Source organism: Arvicanthis niloticus, chromosome 17 (genome assembly GCF_011762505.2).
Source record: "Arvicanthis niloticus isolate mArvNil1 chromosome 17, mArvNil1.pat.X, whole genome shotgun sequence".
Lineage (NCBI taxonomy): Eukaryota > Metazoa > Chordata > Mammalia > Rodentia > Muridae > Arvicanthis > Arvicanthis niloticus.
In genome coordinates this window covers 7,576,815-7,599,204 of record NC_047674.1, presented here as the reverse complement: position 1 = coordinate 7,599,204, position 22,390 = coordinate 7,576,815, and the positions used below count along the sequence as shown (strand labels likewise).

The following is a 22,390-nucleotide window of genomic DNA, read 5'->3' as shown; positions in this document are numbered from 1 at the left end:
TGATTGTTTGGTACCCTTTGAAAAATATTAAAACCATTCATGCCTTGTAGGCTTACGTCACCAACTCTACTTGGCCTGCAGAATTTACTTTTCTGCACCATATTTTATTTTGTGAAGATCCTGTAGTTTACGATGCATTCAACAGGTTGCAATGTAAGGCTGCTAAAATTATTGCTGGCATGAACATTCTGTTTCTCTTAGATGTATTCGAAGAGTGGAGGTGTAAACCATGGTGTGCTCATTCTGTATTACTGGGTAAAGTCCACCAGTTTTCCAAAGTGTGGGCTAGTTAAGACTCAGAGTCTGAAAGCTGCTATAGCTTCGTACACTCCTCACTCGGGCGAGTCTCGGGTTTCCTGATGCTTGTTTTGGAACATAAACTACAACATACCTTTTCATTTCTTTCAAGTTTACTGCTCAGATGTTCTTTGTTATGAGTTCTTATATATCTTGTCCTTTTTTTTTCTCAGTGACAAAAGTTCTTTTTGTGTTATTTATGTTATTGTTATTAATAAAATCTTATCAATCTTGATACAAAAATTGATTTTTTGGTAGGCTGTGAGAGTACTATGTGAAAATCTAGTTTCACCTTTACTTAGCACTATCTGAAGAGGATCTCTGCCTCCTTTCCTGCAACACTGTTTGTCAACTATACATTATGTTTCTTCCCCTGCATTGTTTGTTGATCATTGTGTAGTAATAAAGTATAAAACCTTATGCCTTCTACACAAACCCCTCTTTTTTTGGCATGTCTCAAATTTCCATGTAAGCTTTACAATAAGCTTATTAAAATATTATTGTGGTTTTTATTTAGCTTGCGTGACATCCGATTTATATATCTTGGACAAGTTCACAACATGTAAACATTCGATAGCACATTTATTTAGATCCCTTAAGATTTTAAATAGTATTTTCAATGATAATCAATTTACTGTGTAGTATTTCCTATTCTTGTTAGACTTTACCTTAGGTAAATGGTATTTTTAATGCAGTAGGCTTTGGCACTACTTGAAAATGTTTGTTCCTGCCAGGCAGTGGTGGCGCACACCTTTAATCCCAGCACTTGGGAGGCAGAGGCAGGCGGATTTCTGAGTTCGAGGCCAGCCTGGTCTACAGAGTGAGTCCTAGGGCTGTGACAGCCAGGGCTACACAGAGAAACCTGTCTCAAAAAATCAAAAAAAAAAAAAAAAAGAAAGAAAAGAAAATGTTTGGTCTTCTTTGTTTTGATGTAGAAGTATAGTTTTTAATATTAATATACCATTAATCTGAGCTATTTCTCAGTTTTTATAGTTGGTTTTTCTTGATTTACTTTAATACTTAAAATTCTATAAGCAGTATTAGACAGAAAGAATTCTTTTTTTTTTTTAAAGATTTATTTATTTTATGTATATGAGTATATGTTGTTATCTTCAGACACACCAGAAGAGGGCATCAGATTCCATTACAGATGGTTGAGAACCACCATGTGATTACTGGGAATTGAACTCAGAATCTCTGGAAAAGCAGTCAGTGCTCTTAACCGCTGAATTCTTATTGGTGGTCTTGAAGAATAAGGAATTCTTATTGGTCTTCCTGCCTGAGCCCCCTGAGGCTGGGACTGGAGGGGTGCACTGCCACACCTGCCTTAAAGTAGCACTTTTTTTTTCTGGTCACTTTCTCTCTCTCTTTTTTTTTTTTTTTTTTTTGGTTTTTCAAGACAGGGTTTTTTTTGTGTAGCCTTGTAGCCCTGGCTGTCCTGGAACTCACTCTGTAGACCAGGTTGGCCGCAAACTCAGAAATCCGCCTGCCTCCCTCTGCCTCCCAGTCTGGTCACTGTCTCAGAGGAAGATTTAGTACTTGTCCATTAGGTTTGACTTCTTTTCTGCTTTTGTTGTTGTTTTGTTTTTTAAATTACCTTTTTAAAAAAAAGCAATGAAATTATATGTGGTTTTGGTTTTTTTTTTTTTGCTAAGTTAATGTCATGAAAATGCTTTGCTTCTAGAGTATAAACTTTATATGGTATTAATTAATTTTTATGGCTTGAAATTTGGCATCTGTAGTCATGAATTCATCAGTCTTCTTCACTTTTATTAAATCTTCATTTCCTTGTCATTAATATGCTAGACTGAAGAAAAATTAGCAAGGAAATCCTTCCCTACTTGGGGAGAAGGATTTGTATACAGCTACTTCAAAATTATTCTAAATACTGTGAAGTTACTACTAAACAATAAACACTATTAAATAGTGAGTACTTCTAAATCCCGTGGAAGCTTCATGTGTCACCTTTGTAATTAACGGAACGAAGAATAGGTCAGCACCTGCCTGTTAGGTCTGTGTCTCTGCCGTTCTGTTCTTACAGAAGTTGTTCTGACTCCGTCTGAGTTCTTTGCAGTGTGTGTGGCATCTGTGGAGATCTGATCTACAGCTTTGCACCTTCTTCTCAGCGTCTCTGTCACTGATCTACGTCATCAGTCCTCCGAGTTGTTGTCTACGTGTCTGTTTCTCTGAACTTGATTGCCTTCTTGGTTTCATTCTTAGTCACATCATTAATTGTAACACAAGATGCTACTGGTTAATGATTCTTGACCTTGTCCTGCAGCTTTACTGGATTTATCAGGTTTAGCATTCTTTTCAGTCTCTGTGGAGTGGTGTTTTTTTTTTAATTGTTTTTTTTTCTCTCCTTTTCTTGAGAGGAGGATTTACTTTATTGCTTCAGTTTTGCTTTCACTTGGGAACTCAGAGTAGTTGCACTTGCTGTCCTAAGTCATTAGCGTACTTGGCGTAGTGGATGGCGTCTTGGGCTTTTCTGCTTATTGGATAATGTAATCTACAAGAAGGATAACTTTCCCTCTTCTCTCACCTATTTGGAGCTCATGCTTTGCTTTTTCTCTTACCTTTTCTGCTTATTGGATAATGTAATCTACAAGAAGGATAACTTTCCCTCTTCTCTCACCTATTTGGAGCTCACGCTTTGCTTTTTCTCTTACCTCATTGCTCTAGCTAAGTAAGTCTGCTAGCACTGTGCTGGAAGTGGTAAAGTGATGGTTATTTCCGTCTTCTGGTTCTTAGAAAAAACCGGACTTTCCCCTGATCAGTGTGATGCTGGCGGAGTTACTCTGACACAGCCTTTGGTATATTAAAATAAGTTCCTTCAGTACCAACGTCATAGAGATTTTACTGTTAAGGGCTAGATGGTTTTTATTATTTCTCTTATTTTTTGAGATTATCTTATAATTACATTATTTTCCCCCTCTCCTTCCTCTCCCAAACCCTTGCATATACCCCTCTTTTTTCTTCCTCTACGGGGTGAGTTACTGAGTTTGGTGTACTGTGCTGTTTATTTTTTACATATATTTACCCATGGTCACATTCAAAGGATAAATCTCACCTGATAATGTAATAATGGTATATAATTTTTTGATGTTCTGTTGTGCTTGGCTTGCCAGTATTTTACGGTACAGTTTTACATTATTTATAACAGCATAGATCTATAATTTCCCTCTTCCCTGCCCTGCACTGCCTCCCTTTCCTCACACCTTTCCTTCTATATCTGCTCTTGATCTCAGGTAAATGCTGGTTGTGGGATGAATTTACAATGTTTTTATGGGATAGTTGGAGATAAATGGTGTTAGTTTTTAAGTCTAGATGGAATTGAGCAGTGACAGTTTGTAATGTTGAATGTCTCTTAGCTAGGAGACTTTTGTTCCTATATGAACCTTTTTTTACAACTAAAAATGACACTTTAATAGATTCCCCCCCCCCCCCCCCCCCCCATGAGACGCAGGATTCGAACCTGCGGGGTAGAGAGAGAAAGCATGCAGAGGGCCCTGCGCCCTCTGCAGGCGGATGCCTTACGGGCTGCGCCACCGCCGGTTCGCAGGGCACTTTAATGGATTTGATAAGGTTTTCACGTCTGGTCTGCATTAACCATATAAGCTATTCCTTTGAGATCTGTCCTATATTTTCTATAAGAGACATTTTAATGATGTGATAAAGCACCAGGAATCTCTAGTACAGTGTTTTTCTCTCTCTCTTATGGAATGGCACATACAGGGAGTCCCAGTAGCCCAGCATATGTGTTCTGCAGCGCATGACTGTTGCAGAGATTCATGCTCAGCGCTTCTCTGTGTGATGGCTTCTCTGTGTGACACATTACTATCAGTTTAGATTTTTGTTTCTACTATACCTGTGGGCAGATCATTCTGGTATTGTCTTAGATAAGCCTCACAAACACATCTTGCTTAGCCAACCAGTTGATTAATTATGGTCTGTAGTTTGTTGCTTGCCTGGGTCCCTCCTGATGCACCCTTTCTGTTTTGAATCTCACATACAAGCTATTTACCCTTTTTTACCTTTGTGAAACCTAGACTTCATTTTGAACCTGGTGCTCTCAGCTCAACAGAATTGTATTTCTTCTCAGCATTTCTGCAGAATCAACCAACATCTCTAATACAAACAAACCATGTTTACCGTTAGGTTCATGGTCTTCATCCCTGGCCATTTTGTTTTTCTTTTATGATTCTTTTTGACCTTGATGTCCCTTAGATGCTTTAAAGAATAAAAATTACTGTTCTCCATGGAGTTTCACTTACCTCCAGCAGTTACATTGGTCCCAAATACCAAGTTCACTATAACAAAAAGTGCGATTCCTCTTTGCATTTTGTTGTATTTGTAGAAAACTACTTCAACTTGCTATATATCTTGCCAATGCAAGTTTTAAAAGTTGAATGTATAATCAGACTCATTAATGGCTCCTGTTGAATTGGAGAAACCTCATTAACAAAGGATAATAGCATAGTGGTCAGCAGTGTGAGTTCTGCAACCAGCCTTCCTGTGATTGAGTCCTCTTCCTTCAAATGCTAGGTACTTCATCTTCTTTAGGTAATCTAATTGTAGTTAAAGTTTAAAATAGTTTTAACATGAATGTCTGAAACTTTCATATGCCTGTTGATGGTATTACTGTAGGTTAAATATCTTAATGCAGAGAATATAATTATTTTCCCAGGTATGGAAACTTTGTGTTTGTTCTTTTAGATAATGGGACATAACCTAATATAAAACACTCATCTTGTTCATTTGTAGCTTACTCCATCTGGAAGCATTTCTGTTATCAAATCAATGCATTTAATTAAAAATCCAGTGAAAACCTGTGACAAAGTGTATTCCTTGATTCAAAGTTTGACTTCCCAAATCAGACATCGGATGGAAGATCCCAAATCAGCTGGTAATTTCTTCAAATGTAGAACAGAAATTACTGTCATTTTTGCTAAACATGTTAAATAAAGTATATGAATCTTACGATGTCAATCTTCTGTTTTGAAATATGAGTATAAATAGTGTGAGTTAGGTATTTATCTAGCAAGAAGTAATAGCTAGGTTATGCTCATTTATTCACGATTGTAAGAAAAAGGCAGTAGCATCTTTTTATTTGATTATTGAGTATGTAGCATTTCCAGATAGTTAGGCAGAAGACTCCGGCTCAAAGGTTAGTTTGAAATCAGTGGTTGACACCTTAGATTTCTTGGTGGCAAAAATAAGCCATTTGAACTCTTTTTTTTTTTAATATCTAAGACTTATTTTCTGCAAAATAGTCTACTTATTCTGTTTAGTTACAGGAATTTGGGGAAATTAAGTATTTAAAGTTTAGCATAGAAAGCATATTAATTGAGAGGTTTGCTGTACTTCTTGGTGTTTTTCTTTTCATTGTTATCAAAATCTGTAATATATGGAAAATGTCTCGTAAATATATCAGACTTCTCATTCAAGTTACTTGTGCTAAATACTTATCCAAGCCTGACATTATCCAATTGCTAATGATAGATGTGGATAGTAGTACTTCCTGGCTTCTTAGAGCTTTACCTTTTTCTCTTTAAAGTTTTTTTACTTATAGGGAGTCAGTCATGGAGTCACATGGCTGTAGTCATAGCATCAGAGGCTGAGCCAGAAAAATAGGCAGTTCCAGGCCAGGGAGAACTACAATAGCGTACAAATAAATTTTCCATCAGTTTGTTAGGTTGGATATACTGAGAACTGTATGTTATTTCAGATATTCAGCTTTACCATAGTGAGACCCTGGAACTCATGCTGCGTAGATGGTCCAAGTTGGAGAAGGACTTTAAAACAAAGAATGGAAGATACGATATTAGTAAGATCCCCGACATATATGACTGCATCAAATACGATGTTCAGCATAACGGTTCCTTGAAGTTAGAAAACACAATGGAACTATATAGGCTTTCAAAGGCATTAGCAGATATTGTTATCCCTCAGGTAAGTTATCCTTGGGAGCTAATTTCCATATTCTATTATGTAATAATCACTTTCATAGTACTCACTGTTGGATAAAGATACTTTGCAAGACCCTAGAAATACCTCTTAACTTTTATATTAAGTAAATTTGAAATATTATAAGCTTTTTATTGGTAATATTAGTCTTGTTGCCTGATTAGCTATCTGATGATACTGACTTTTTTCCTAATGTAACTTGTTTCCTGCTCAGGAATATGGTATAACTAAAGCTGAAAAACTGGAGATCGCCAAAGGCTACTGTACTCCACTAGTCAGAAAAATCCGGTCGGATCTTCAGAGGACACAGGATGATGACACTGTCAATAAACTCCATCCTGTGTAAGAGCCTGTGGCAGCTCGCCACATTTGTAATCATCTAGTTTTGTGTATTTCACATCTAAAATACTTCCTGGTTTTATAGAGAAGTCAAGAGTGTGTCACTTGATAAATTATGGAAATAGGGTTACCTAGATAGTCCTATTAATTACTTTTTAACAAGTACTCTTAGGATTGTGGCAAGGGGAAGGTTGAGACTTAAACATGCCATAGGCACATGCTCTGTCATGACCTACGTCCCTGAGATAGTGCTTCTGTCTGTTGTGCAAGCTGACCTCAGTATCACAGTCTAGCCTTTACCCATGTTCTGCCCTTATGTCATATTTCCTGTGCTAGTCTCTTTGGTGCCAGTGTGGGAAAAGGGATAGGAAGACATTTTTCCTCAGTTACCTGTCCTAATCAGTGTCAGCCCCACCGGGCAGCTTTATTTCTTTTGAGTACCTCTGTTATTGCTACTCGAGGAACTAAGTTCATCTCTTTCCAGTGAACCTAAGTCATGCTGTTTTGTGGGTTTTTTGTTTTGTTTTGTTTGTGTTTTGGGAGGATTTGTATGCAATTTGTTTTTTGTTTGTTTGTTTGGTTTTTTTGTTTGTTTGTTTGGTTGGTTGGTTTTTTTGTTTGTTTGTTTGGTTGGTTTTTTTTTTTGTTTGGTTTTTTTTTTTTTTTTTTTTTTTGGTTTTTCGAGACAGGGTTTCTCTGTGTAGCCCTGGCTGTCCTGGAACTCACTCTGTAGACTAGGCTGGCCCTGGACTCAGAACTCAGAAATTCACCTGCCTCTGCCTCCCAAGTGCTGGGATTAAAGGCGTGCACCACCACTGCCCGGCTGCAATTTGTTTATTTGGTTTTTTTTTTGTTTTTTTTTTGTTTGTTTGTTTTTTGTTGTTTTTGGGTTTTTTTTGTTTTTTTGTTTTTTTACAATTCTCAGAGGGCTTAGTTTGTTCTAATTAGAAGAATATCTTTAAAGAATGATGGATTGATTTATTATGGGGCTATGCTTCTAATAAGATTTAATTCCGTTTTATAACATTGTTTTCATGTTTGGTATGCTTTTGATTATGTAGTTATATTTTCACACTGTCTGCTTCTAACTTTAGGTATTCTAGAGGTGTTCTGTCTCCTGAACGGCATGTCCGCACCAGATTATATTTTACCAGTGAGAGTCATGTGCATTCCTTACTATCCATTCTTCGCTATGGCGCCTTATGTGATGTAAGTCCTGGTTATTTCACTGTAACTGACACATAACTTAGATTTTGTACTCAGATCACAAATTGAATTTTTGTTGTTGTTTTCCCTTGCTTTTTTTTTTACTGTTAATTATGATAAATTTGCTATATTTTTGTGATTTATTGTTATTTCTTGAGAGTATACTAGTCTGTACTAAGCATTTTGCTAGGTTTGGGGAGTAGAGACATGTTTACTTCCCTTGATAAAAGAAGTATATGATGAGCTGGATACGACCACTGACTCTCGTGGTCCCAGCAGAAGCCACAGGGTTTATGCCAGCCTGTGCTAGGCAGGTGTTCCAGCACAGCTCCTTACCAATTTAAGAGAGGAGAGGTTTATTTTGACATCTGTCTTGAAAGGGTTCAGTCCACCGTGGTAAGGAAGACTGTCCTAGTTCAAGAGGCTATGGCTGTGATATAGGCAGTATGAAACAGTGGGTTTACATCTTGGTGGACCCTACCCATCCCTCCTGGCATGAAGAAGCCGAGGTAGTGGCCTCACATGTCCTAGCCTGAAACCTCTAGCCTCTATCCATGAAGAGGGCTTGGGTTGTAGCTCAGTTGTACAGTGCCTTTCTAGCATGTGAGAGACCCTAGGTTCAATCACTACTTCCGGAAAGAAGCCAGAAATAGTAAAAGTGGCCTCTTTGCATACATTTATGAATTAGTAGAACTTTAATAAAAGATAGAGTAAACAAACCCTTAATTTAGCATAGATTGTAAACATGGAGGTTTTTCCTCCCGTCCCCAAGCTCCCAGGATAACGACTCTGAGATTCATTATATTTACACTCGTCTCGGCCATAAGCACTGGCTGTTCCCCACCTACTTCATGTAATAATCATCCCGTTATTCTAAGTTCTGCCACACGGCTGGTCAGCTCCCATGCTTCTGTCCTCCATGTGCCTGGGTGAATCCTCCCACGCCTCACTCTGTCCCAGAATCCTTGCTTGCCACCGGAACTCTCACCTCTATTTCCTGCCTCAGCTCCAGGCTCATCAGCTTTATTTGACAGGTGAAACTTCCAGTCAGAAATCATAAGATTCCCTCGACAACACGGTCCCTTTCACCCTCTTGTACATGCTTAGAAAGTAGCACATGCAGGAGGAATACGAAGAAGGATGGGAGGCTCGCGCTGCACCACAAGGACGCCATGACCCACGGAAGGGTACAAAATGGTGGTTTGTGTTCTAAGAGGCTCTGAGCAGAGGAGAGGGTGACCTGTGCAGCTTCAGTACCGCCCAAGCAGCAGGACTAGGGCTTGTGGGTAATTCACCATCCAAACCTTAGGATTGAATGTGAGGGTTGGAAATAATAACCTGTGTGGATTGCTCATACCTCATCTCACCCAAAGATCAGTTTCGCAAAGAACAGACCTTTGCAAAGCTGATCTCCCCAACGTGCACACACGCAGATGCGATTTCTCATTCCACAGCGTTGCCTTAATTTTGAGATAAGTCTTTTCTGAAATAAAAAGGAAGTATATACCTAATTTAAAAATGGACCAGTCAGCATGCAGTTTCATAATTCTATTCTTGTAAAATAGGAGACATTCTATGCTAAAGTTCATTTTATTATTTACCCTCATGATATACTAGAAAACTGGTGGATTTTTACATATTTGTAATGTTTGTTATGTGTGAACAATGAAGAAACCATTCCTTTGCTGTTCTGGTTTAAACAGACCTTACTGGCTTTACCTCATGCATGGAGTAGTTTCTGGTTTTTTTTTTTTTTTTTTTTTTAAGTAGAGCTTTCTGTCTTGGGTGTTCATGTTTTTGTTCTCTTAAAATTCTTTCCTCTCTGGTGCTGTGATTACATCTGTGAAGATGATTGATTTTCTAAAGTGAGATCTGATGAAGAAGGATGTGATAAGATCAATTGAAACTTTGTATGTCTCCTTATGCTGATTATTTGAGAATCACTGTAGTGTAAAAAGTGGTGTTTTTTTGATAGACATGCTACAGAGAGAAGCAGTAATCTTTGAAGATAATGTTCTGTTATGAGTCAATACTCTGCTAGGTACTTTCAGACTTAGAGGATTATAAAGCTGCCCTTACCCTTAGATTTCAATAGCATGTGTTATATTTCAAGAGGGTTTTTTTTTTTTTTTTTTTTTTTGCATATTGTAAATTGTCTTGAAAAAAACTTAGGAGTACTGTCATATGTGGTAAACATTGCAAATAGCTTTTCTATTCACCTGATATATGTGATATGACTTACGTTAAATAAGCTGTCATGGTAATAAAGTGACTTCCATGTGAAATGGTATGAAGAATACTTACCAGAGACCTTTTGTTCAGGAATCAAAGGATGAGCAGTGGAAACGAGCTATGGATTATCTAAACATTGTTAATGAGCTCAACTACATGACGCAGATTGTTATCATGCTCTATGAGGACCCTAACAAGGTAACAGCTCCGGATTTGTGCATGTGACCAGAGGTAAGCAAATACACGAAATTCCTCACTAGAGACATGTTTTTTCATGTATTTCAGGATCTTTCTTCAGAGGAACGCTTCCATGTTGAATTACACTTTAGTCCTGGAGCCAAAGGCTGTGAAGAAGACAAGAATTTGCCATCTGGATATGGCTATAGACCGGCTTCCAGAGAGGTAATACAGATGAGGCGTTCAATAGCTACTCAGCTTCAGCTTTGCATGGTGTGTTCACAAGCTTTCCCATTACTCTACAAGTCATTTCCACATCAACTGGTAGGAAAAAAGGTTTACCTTTTAAAAGTATAACCTGAGGGACCTGGGAGGTGTGTCAGCACTCCAGGGCATTGACTGTTCTTGTCAGTCAGCGACAGTGTTGCCAGTGACCTGTTGAACGCAGGTACAATTCTCAGCGCCCAACAGGCTAGATCTGCTGGCCTCTGTGAACACCAAGCACTTAACATGGTACACAGACATGCATGCAGGCAATACACATAACAAAATACACATAAAATAAGAGTAAATGAATCTTTTAAATTTTTTTAAGTATATATTTAACCTGAGTAAATAACGTGTTGATGTCTATTACAAAATTTCAGAGTTTTATCTCTTTTGATTGTTTGGATTTTAATCTGTGTTTAGAATGTGTAAGTTTAATTATAGCTTCAGTTATTTTGTTGGTTGAATACTTACTTCATACTGAGCATTGTGCCAGCCAGCACTTAGTGTGTCTTCTTCTGTTTTCACTGGCACTGTATTTAGACTAAGTGATTTCTGGAACGTGTTTTAGAAAACTAGCATTGTTGATTTCTGATTTTTTTTAATATTAAACTTTGGGAAACTGCATGTATAATTTTTAAAAAGTATTTAGTAACATTTTAATTATGTGATCAGCTTATTTAATGTACAATTTAGAATTTAAATATCTTTTATATTAGGTAATGTATATTTTGGCTTTATTTAAATTTTAAAATTGAGGATCTATAGTTGTCAATAATACACTTGGATTATCTTTTTATTTTTTGTAAAATGTGTAATACTTTTTTTTTTTTTTTTACCAGCACCTTTTTTTATGTGTATTTGCTTATTTAAAGAATTTAGGAAGGAGTCTTGACATTTTCCTGTGTTCAGGAGACAGCAGGTTTTCATGTGGTGTTGTCTGCATACGTCTGTTTTACCCACTGTCCTGCTGTCTCCGTCCGTCCCCCTTTTCCGTCATTTCACTTGTACCTTACTCATGGCAATCCAGACATAGACGACCTACGTTGTTGTGAACGTTGCCTTTGCTGGTGCACATGGAGCTATACATTTACTTTAAATTAAATTATCATGTTAGCTACATTACATGAATATATTTTCTTAGTCAGTTCACTTTTTTTTTTTGGTTTCTATATTTGAGGCATATGGTCTAATTCCAACCCCACAGAAAATACACTGGGCTTTTCCTAGTAGCCACTGCCTTAATGGCATTGTCAGAGGGTGTGTTGAGTGTGGTTTTGTCTTCAATGTATTACTGTCCTGCGCATGATTCTTTTTTGTTCAGTGCCATATGTGCATTTGAATATATATTCTCTTGTACTCTGTTCAGGACAAGTATTAAGTGTAAGTCAGGCAAAGCTTACTAAAAGTGTTTTTGATGGTTTATATCCCTCAGAGTCTTTTTGGTTTGATTGTTCTTCCGGCTACTTAACTGTGCAAAAGTATCTCACCAAGATTATGGAGTGTTCTGACAGTTTTGATTAGTTTTGTCAGACTTCTAAGCAGTAAGAAATTTGATTTTTTAAAAATCTATATATCGTTTAAACTCTTTGATACAGAGTCTTTATTTCACTATGTTGCCCTACCTGGCCTGAAACTCCCCATGTAGATCAGGCTAACCTCAAATTCACAAGAGATCTGCCTGCCTCTACTTTCGCTTCCCAGTGCTGTGCTAGGATTAAAAGCCTGCGCCACTGCACCATATCCATTTTCTGGTTTGTTTTGTTGTTTTTCTGTTAAAAGTGTAGTTGCATCACTTCCACCTCCCTTTCTTCACTTCAGCCCCTCCCATGTCCCATCTCTCCAGGCCTTCCCTCCCATATCACATCTCTCCAGTCTCTCCCATGACCCCTCCCCACATCTCCTCCCATTTCTCTAACCCCTCCCATTTCCTATCTCCCCAGCCCTTCCCGTGTTCCCCACCTTCTCTCAGTCTGTATGAACACATAAATATGTAAATATAACTTGAAGAGTCTGTTTAGTATTTTGTGTTGTATGTGTGTATATTATCTGTATGGTTAATACTCTTATTTGATTTGTCATGAACAATTATTTACTGTGATTATTGACATAAATATACTTAAATGATATTTGTAGCCTTTCATCTCTTTATTGTCTTTTCTTCCTTTCTTTTAATTCTTTCATCTTGTTGACAGGATTCTTACATTATCTTTTTAAGCAGTTAATTGATTTGTATCTGTTGTTTGTTAAGGAGTGCTTTTGTACCTGTGACTGCCATTGTTCTTGGTTTTTGGTTTGTGGGGTTTTTTTTTTGTTTGTTTGTTTGTTTTTAATGAATACTTGCTTGAGGCATTTAATAAATGTCAAAATAAATTTTAAATAATTTTTAATTAATTAAAATCAACAAATTAATTAAATGATAACTAGAATAAATAAATATTTAAAATAACATTTTAAATAATTACCCTTGGGTACATTAGCCTTGCTATGGATCCTAAAGTATTGGCCAAGTGTTTCTTATACTCTTCTATATATTTTAATTATTTTTTTCTCAATTTAAGATATACTATTTCTTTGTACTTCTATTCCAGTTCAGTAATATTTTTCACTTTTCTGTTGAACTCTACTGACTTAGTGATACTATTACAAACTAACAATAGGCTTTAGTTATATTTTTAACACCACCCTTTCCCTTTGTTTCCTTTTATAAGTTCTAGTTTTCAGCTGAGCCTCAGTTTTAATAACCTTTATTATAGTTCATAACTAATAATATTATTGTCTAGTCAACAATAGCTCACTTGGTTTTAAGTTTTTAATAATTTTATATTCTAATCCATAATGATATAATATTGGTATGTGATATTTTAACTTGTCTGTACTGTAAGAGTCTAACAACCTAGGACTGTACCCTATTCATCTAAGTTCTTGGCACTCAACATATCTCAGTAAAATATCAATGGGATCATGGAGTGATTGGTTTTCATACATTCTCATACTTACTGGAAATATTTACCATAGAATTTAAATATTCTAAGTATTTTAAATTCAATGGCTATTTGTTAAAATTGTTCATCTGTTTGCATGTTTGATATACTTTGGCTAAAGACTTGTTTTATATGATTATAATTGTCATTTTAGGCTTAACTTTTCCACAGAATATGTGTATTTCTTGAGGCAATTTGTCTCTCTCACAATACCTGGTATACTAAGAAGGTATAAGAATTAACTTAATACAGCTGGTGGTTAGAGTGATCAGAAGCACTTTATGGATGTTTAGATGCTTGTGAGAGTTGACAAGTTCTTGCTGTGTGGCTTCACAAACTTGCTTTTGGAACGCTGCTGGATTACTGGCGTGTCCCATTACCCCAGCCGCAGAGAGGCACTTTAATGTGAGTTTAAGTGCTCTGTACTCTTTTCTCCCAGAATGAAGGCAGAAGGTCCCTTCGAATTGACGATGATGAGCCCCACACCTCTAAAAGGGATGAAGTGGACCGGGCCGTGATGCTGTTTAAGCCATTGGTGTCAGAGCCAATTCATATTCACAGGAAATCACCACTTCCGAGGTCCAGGAAGATAGCTACAAGTGAGGTGAGTGACCATGGAGGGTCTGTCCTGTATAAGGCAAGCTAACCATAGTAATGCAAAAGAAAAGAAAATACAGCTTTAATTATACAGCTAGGAATCCTAACAGAGTTTTAGTTATCAGCACTTTTAATTTTTCAAACAAATATTTAAAAAAAGAAAAAAACAACACACGTGCCTGTTAGAACTAATACACCAGATAAACCAGGCCTCGTAGCACCTGCCCATGAGCCTCGCGCTCTGGGAGAGACAGGGAGGGTAGGGGTTCAGACATTCAGTCACCCTTGGCCACTTAGTGACTATGAGGCCAGCCTGGATCATGTGAGACTCTGCAGAACAAATGAGCAAACAACATGCCCAGAGTTCTGTGTGCAGCCCTCAGAATGGCGCTGGCTGCAGCTCTGGAACAGAGGCTTGTCTAAGAACTTGCTAAACTTATCCAGTTTTCTTTTGTCTTGTCACTTTAGCTATTCTTCAGTAAGTAACTCAGTTAAAATCCTAATATATCAGTATTTTTTTTTGTATAAAAGTAGATAGAAATTGCCTGAGATGCTTAAATCATGCCTGAAAATACTAAAACTGTAGCTTTCTTAGCCAGATTGCAGAGATCTGTATAGGCGTTTGGATGCGTGACGGTATAATTGACATTTTTAATAGTGTGTTTAGATCTATAATTAAAGTTAAACCAGTTATGCTCAGCTAAGGAATAAGACTTAAATAACATAAAAGTTGCCTGGTTAGAAGGAAGCTTAGATTAGTTTTCAGTGTCTAAGTATTTTATACTTTAGCCTTTGAGTCACCCATTTTCTGTCCTGATGTTCCTCGCATCGCTTGAGGCCAGTGCTTATCTAAATATCTTCATATGAAGTAAGAAGTGTAGCTCCCAAGAGAAAAAGCAGGAACTCTTAAATCAGCTACTTTCTTTGATGTTTAACTATAAGAAACATATAGAATTATGTTTAACATTATCAAGCATTTGATAATAATGTAAGAAACAAAAAGAATTCCCACCACCCCACTTATACAATAACACAAGTTGTTCTGAATCTTTAAATAATTGACAGTTACATATCGGGGGGGAAAAGTATTCATAAAGTGTATCATTATAACTTTATAAAAGAAATTATATGCTATTGTTGCTTTAATATGCTATTTCTACTTAATTATAGAAGGTTAATTTAAAAAGAGGGATGCTAACTACTTGTGATCATGTGTTCTATTAAAACTTAAACAGAAATTGAGAAATCTGAAATTTTATTCAGATATCCTTAACTTCAGGAAAACAAACAAATAAACCAGAAGTTACCTAAACTAATATAATATAATATAATATAATGCACCTAATCCACCATTTGTGTGAACAAATGGAACAAATGTGAACAAGTAGAACCACTGCCGTGGGTAACTGCTAAAACACAGTACACATTTTCAGACCTTTTTCTCATGAATATATAAGTAGTTGCTTCCAAGAGATTATTTCTGTCATGATGGGCCAAACTTTTACTTTGTAAGATAAATTATTCAAGAAGAAATAGAAGACTTTTTCCAGTGTCCTCCAGATCCATGGGTGTCAGTGTATACTCTGAAAAGACACACACAGAGAAAGGTTGTTCTCTTCGTTTTCTACGAGGAGATCTCATTTGAACTCACTGTCTGAACCTGCACAGTGTGCACAGTGAGAGTGCTTGCCGCAGGCTCAGACTCCTGCACCCCTTGGCTCTCCCAGGCAGGTTAAGCACAGACACTAGGAGCAAATCTGTCTGTTGGATCACCTCTGAAGTTTACACCTCTGGCCAACACATTTCCTTTTCTAGGCTACACACTGAATTAATTTTACCCCCTTATGCTTTAGACTGCAATTTCCAACCAAAAATTAGCACAAAATCTTTTAAATGTCTAATATAAAGTAAGCCAAAATTCCTCTTATTCTTAAATATTTTCATTTAAGAGAAACGCTGTAATTTCCTGATTTTCAGGAAGCTGGAACAACTAGTAGAAAATAAGAGTTTATGTCTTTAAAAGTAATAAGGTCTTTCTACGATTGATGCTGTATGCCAATTGTATAATTTCTTAGGGATTTAACTATTTGGCTCACAAAAGAATGTTTAATAATTTGCCTTTGAGGGATAAGCAAATGCAAATAAACTGTATTTTTTTTTTCTTCCTGGTCATTTGGCTCTAATGTATCTAACTTTGCATGCTCTGCTTTTTTTTTTTTTTTTTTTTTTTTTTTTTTTGCTTTTTTTTTTTTTTTTTTTTCTTTTTTTTTACTTCCAGGAAGAGACCCCCCTGAGTGTGTCTAGCCCAGAGGGCACTGGCACCTGGCTGCATTACACCAGTGGTGTGGGTACTGGGCGTCGAAGACGCAGATCAGGGGAACAAATCACCTCTTCCCCTGTCTCCCCCAAATCATTGGCTTTCACATCCAGTATTTTTGGCTCATGGCAACAGGTTTTTAAACTTTATTTCATTAAACATTTTCCATTCCTGCATTCAGAGCAACAAACAGCTATTTTTGAGGACATCTAATCCCTTGTCGTGTACATCAGAGGAAATCCTTCTGTCTTAAATTTGAATGTACCTCAAGATACTTCTGAAATTGCTCAGTATTTCGTGGAAAGAAACCATCTATGTGGCACGCATTTTGCAATTTTACTGGGGAGCTATTAAATATGCAGGAGATTTTAAAATTCTAATTCTCCTGGGTTTTAGCCATGGTAATAAAAATAAATTAGAAAGGAAAGAAATCTTTCTTAGACCTTAGTTGCTCTATAAACTTCAAGAAGCATACTTAACACACCTTGGTGGTTAAGAATATTTGATATCCCTTCATTATTTGAAAAGCTTCATTCCATTCAAAATTTGCTATGAATGTGAAATTTTTGAAAATATCAAAAAATGTGGCCTGGTCTTAATTAGTTACAGATATACAGTATTGATTGGTCTCTCCATGGTCCCCTTATTTGGAAATATAGACTGTAAGGGAGATATGCAACATGTTTCCCAAACACAACAACAGGCATGTGTGAATTTGTAAAATGGTTTTCACTAAAGTAACTTCAGAAGGACTTTCTTTGATGACATTTGAAACTAAAACTCTCTGGTGTATAATGGAAGGCCTGCCATCACATGACTTCTCTGATAATTTCAGCTATTTCCTCTTGGAAATGTAATGCATTTGATTGTAGGAAAAGGGATTATGGTATCCATTAAGGCTGAATACTTAAAAGGTTACTCTGATAAAGCCCATGCATGGATCAGAAATTGTATGGTGACTTCAACAGTGTCTGTCATTTCTTTTGTTTGTGGTTGTTTTTCCTCTAAATACAGGCGCTGGTTAACAGTGGGGCAATGGGCTTCCTCTAAGAGAAAGTGAAATTACATCAATCTGTGAATTGTTTCCTCTCACCTGTCATGTTTCATCATGAATGCCTGCTTCGCACCCCTTCATTGCAAAGACTTCATATGAAATGGACTCCCTTCAGAGGGGATCTTGCATGAACTTTCATGTTTTAAGTATTTCTACTAATATTTATCATACAGCTTATTAACCTTTGTCTGTCTGGAACAGGGTGCATATGAAATGTGGATTTTCAAATTCATTTTACTAGTATATTTCAGTCTCTACTTTCTCTATCCAGGTTGTGTCTGAAAATGCCAACTATCTCCGAACACCAAGAACTCTTGTGGAACAGAAGCAGAACCCTACAGTAGGTATGTGATGTGAAGGAAATTGTATTTTATGCCCTCTTGAAACTCCCTATTAGACACACATAAAACTCTACAGTGGTAAAATCATGACCAAATGCTATGCTTTAGTTTGTATTTAGTGTGCAGTAGTTCAGAATTGTTGGAATATAAAATTCAAAATTTAAGATACAATTTTCATACTACAGAAGTAGTGTTTAGTATTTTTGTTTAACCCTTTGAATGATTACTCTGTGGTGACTTAACTGCCAGTGTTGGCTTTTGTTTGTTTGTCTGTTTGTTTGCTTGTTTGTTTCTTCCATCCTTTCTTCTGAGGGAGAGATGCTATTGTTGCCATATGGATTCTACAGTCTCACTTGTCCTTGAATTTATGGGAACCATCCATTTCAGCTTCCCTAGTTTTGGGATTACAGGCACAAGACTTTCCAATGCAAGTTAAATTTATTAAGAAAAATTTACTTCCGAGATTAGTCATCATGAAAAGGCTGGGCCAAGGGTCAGTGGCAGAGCACCTGTCTACCATGTGTGTGTGTGTGCCTTTGCTCCAAGCTTGGCACTGTGAAGCAAATCTGTTAGGCAGGTAAGGATAAAAATATGCCATTTTATTAAAAAATTGTTTTGTTTTGTTTTGTTTTTTGTTTTGTTTTTTTCATTTTTATTGACACCAGACTCTTGATATATTCCTGGCTATCCTAGAACTTGGTATTTAGTCCAGGCCTTGCCTCAAACTTAAATCTACCTGCCACTGGAGCTGGTATTAAAGACAAACACCACTATGCCCAGCCAGAAATGTCAAAGCTAACTCGATAATTCAGCTGTTTTAAAGTGTAGCAAAGTTGTGAGGCGTCACCCAGAGTGCTTTCACTGGATCCAGTTCTGTGTGTGGAGTGCCGACATGAAACTCCTTACTTAGGACAAATAATATTCACTTAAAATGAATTGATCATACATTTCAAAGAAAGTGCAAATATCAGCTGACCAGTGAATATAGCAAGAGCTGATAGCTTCAACTTCAGGTAAAAAAGAAAATGAGAGGATGAATGAACAAATTAAGTCAACACTTTAAGGACCCTCTTGGGGTGAGCTAGATTTCTTTCCCAAAGAGCAACTCTTTGGGAAATTAAAGTGGACTTGCTGCAGTCTTGCTCTTGACTGTAAACAGCTGCTTCTTCAGGCATATTGAGAACAGCATTGTTGAATACCCCTCTCAACCCACTGACCTTATGCTCCTTGACACTAAGCTGTGACTCAGTGGCATATTACTTTGTCTAATTTGTTACCTAAGTAGGCTTGACACAAGGCTAATTCGATGTCACCATGTGCTACTGTCTGCAGTGTCTTAACTGTGTTGGTACCTGTGTACATGACTCTTTCTGTAGTTAACTTCCTCCAGTTTGTCTTAGGGGCTTTTCACCTTCCTATGACATATTTATGTGAACATACATGACTCTCACTGGATGATCATAATTATATATTTAACAGGAATTATTTACATTTTCTTTGGTGGTGAACACTTTCAAGTCTGGACTTCTGCTACAAGTAACACATTGATGTGCACTGACTGTGTCTTACGTATCAATGATATGTTTCCTTGAAGGCCTTTATTAATAGTTTCCTGTTTTATGTCCCTTGTTAAGTGGCTTAAAAGGAATGACTTTTGTCTATTTTCATTAATAAGTAAGCTTTTTTCATAAGAAAGTATAATTCTAGTTCAGGGGCATCAGGAAAAACCATTCATGTCTTAAGTGTATATTTAAAATATCTAATATGACTTAATTTGTGCTAAAAGGTATATATATCATGTACATATGATCATATGTACATGATATATAACACAACATATGATCATATGTATGTGATTATATAATACATAGATAAATATGATATATAAATGCATTACAATTTGCTATAATTAACTTTTGTGGTGGTATTTTCAATAATTTTAGCATGTACATGTTCAGTGATTATGTTGACATATTATTTTTCAAAGAAGGCATTTCCTCCAGTATTGAATTATTATTCCATTTGTATTTGTGGTGAATAGTGCTGGCTATTAGAAGCGCTGTATTCAAATAGGTGTCACTAGACTGTTACAAGCCTATTGTGACTCTGTCCAAGGCACTGCCAAAGATTGCCTGTGCATTGGTAAGAGCCAAGTCGATTGCATGCTGCATGCATTCCCAAAGTGACTGGAAGAACACCTGCTGTATGTATCTTCTCTAACTCCCATCAGGGTCTCACTGTGCGGGCCTGTTTAGCACCTCAGTGCTCGGGGGTTCTTCAAGTGCACCTAACCTACAGGATTATGCCCGTACTCATCGTAAAAAGCTGACTTCTTCTGGCTGCATAGATGGTATGTGCGCACACGCACACACAGATTCACACCTGCACCCATGCGTATGCTCACGAGTGGTGTTTCTCAAAAGCAACTCTAAGGCCATAGACTGCCGTGGCGCCTCAGCACCCTCCAAACGCTTGTCAGTGTCTGTCAGTGCTTCCTGGGATCCACATCTGAGGTCCAGGTTCTGTCAGTCAAGAGCAGTTAAATAGAGAATACATGTACAGTAAGTGGTTTGTCAAAAAAGAAAATTTAAAACGTCATTATTTCAGCTGAAGAGACTCTAGATTATGAAGAATAAATTTCTCAACATTTAAACTCTTATCCACTGTTAACACTCATTTATTAATATTGAAATACTATTTAGCATAGAAAAGATGGAATATTTATTAGTAAGAGAAAATAGATTGGTAGTCATTTTATAAAAACAAAGTGGAATGGGAACATTCTTAGGATTCTTGTTGATATGACTTCAGTTTTAATATTCTGGTGTTGAAAATGTCTGAAAGGCCTGAAAATTTGTCCCTCATGACAGAAGGGGCTCTTTTAGAATCAGCACTGTTTAAAAACATTTGCTCTTTATGTGTACAAATTGACTTTAGACAGGAAAACATGGATTTACTGGAATTGCCAGGTCATCTTGCTTTCTTTTCTTTTGTGTATTTCATTAAACGTTTTGCCTGTACCATCAAGCCAGTTTACTGCTTCTAACCAGTCCTTGGCTTCCTTCCTCCGTTGTCCCCTCTGCATGTCACCTAATCCTGCCATCCTCACATATTTGTTTTCCCTGTTTTAAGTGTTCTTCTTTTGGCAGCTGTGAACTTCAGGTACCTGTTTTTCTCTTTCTCAGACGCCACACGCGGGTCTGCTGTTAAAAGGTTTTCTATCTCATTTGCTCGACACCCAACCAATGGTACGTTTGCTTTTTATTTTAAAAGATACTCCCTGCTTCATCCCTTTTTAATTTTTTTTTAAATTTCAAAATGTGGGGTACACAGTATCACTTAACCTACCAATCTTTAATTTTAGTTGGCATACAGTTCCAACTAATGTGCCAGACCACAGATACTGTCTTGCTCCCCTTTCCGCTGTCACTTCCACAATAATTGAACATTACAAATTGTCTAATGACCACAGGAATGATGAGTTTTAATTCTAAATCAACAGCTGAAAATTCTGATTTCTTAAATGATCAGTTTATACAATTTTTTTTTAAAAAAAATACAATTACTATTTCTTAATTTGTTCTTAATTCTTAACAATTATTTTTTTCTAATTTTTCTGATCACATTGTTTTATTGAGGTAGTCGACGAACATACAAAGCAATCCATAACAAAGAACCCCACTGAGACATGGAGAGGTCTTGTACATCCAAGGTCACTGTACAGCAGCCATCTGGCCCTCTGCCTGAAACACTGCTGGATGTGGTGTGTGTGGACCGCTTCAGAGTCTTTCCAGGATCACCTCGTCCTTGGGGGACTGCATGGTTTACTGCTGGCCCAGTAAACCGTTGGTTTTTTCCTAAACATTGGAGAATTCTGGTAGAAACTCGAGTTGGTCATATTCAAGTTTTGTCATAGCGAGGCTGGATAGGGGCATGTTTATTATAAATGGAGTTGTGGCGGTGTTACAGCTGTTTGCTAAAAGCTTGATCTTCCTGAGCCCGCGGGAGAATTTACTGATTTTGTGTGTGTGTGTGTGTGTTAGGGCAATGTTTTTGTTTTGCTTGAGATAGGATCTGATATTGTTAGTCAGGCTAGCCTAGAGCTTCCTGTGCAGACCAGGTTGGCTTCAAACTTGGAATCATCCTGCTATAGACTTCCCCAAGTGCTTGGATTAGATGGAAGCCACCATGCTTGGCTTACTAAAGGTTTTCAAATTCCATACAGGCTTTTCCTTTCACTTGTAATGAAGATACTTCTATTCCTGGAAAAAGAGTTTTGTTTTGTTTTTAATTTTTAATTTTCTAACAGCAAATAAGTCTTTTTAAAACTCACTTTTATAAAGCTTAAGAATTCAGCCAACTTCACCCCCCCCCGCCCCCCATGGCTGCTTAAATGGGGTTTTTTGTTGTTGTTGTTTTTTGGGTGGTTTTTTTTGTTTTTTTTTTTTTTTGAGAACTCATTCTGATTTGATTCAGCTGCAACTTCTAAAGGTAACGCATGCTTAGTGACCTCCTAGAAGAGCAACAGAGAGCAGCAGGAGTCCTAAGGAAGCCAGGCTCACAGGAGTCCTAAGGAAGTCAGGCTCACAGGAGTCCTAAGGAAGCCAGGCTC

The 22,390-nt window shown here is 37.1% G+C and overlaps 1 protein-coding gene across 15 annotated transcripts in view; it reads left to right on the top strand.

The window, feature by feature from the left end:
• Positions 1–22,390, top strand: part of Ppip5k2 (diphosphoinositol pentakisphosphate kinase 2) — a 61,236-nt gene that overhangs the window by 29,404 nt on the left and 9,442 nt on the right. For 3 of the 15 annotated variants that reach the window (XM_034521255.2, XM_076914684.1, XM_076914681.1), the window contains 11 exons: positions 5,062–5,203; positions 6,026–6,249; positions 6,479–6,606; positions 7,698–7,812; positions 10,132–10,239; positions 10,327–10,443; positions 13,909–14,073; positions 16,345–16,518; positions 17,709–17,781; positions 20,009–20,128; positions 20,964–21,026. In XM_034521255.2, the coding sequence (XP_034377146.1) occupies positions 5,062–5,203; positions 6,026–6,249; positions 6,479–6,606; positions 7,698–7,812; positions 10,132–10,239; positions 10,327–10,443; positions 13,909–14,073; positions 16,345–16,518; positions 17,709–17,781; positions 20,009–20,128; positions 20,964–21,026 (1,429 nt within the window). The remainder of the gene's footprint in view (positions 1–5,061; positions 5,204–6,025; positions 6,250–6,478; positions 6,607–7,697; positions 7,813–10,131; positions 10,240–10,326; positions 10,444–13,908; positions 14,074–16,344; positions 16,519–17,708; positions 17,782–20,008; positions 20,129–20,963; positions 21,027–22,390) is intronic. The other 12 variants (XM_034521256.2, XM_076914682.1, XM_034521257.2 and 9 more) reach the window with 7 other exon arrangements.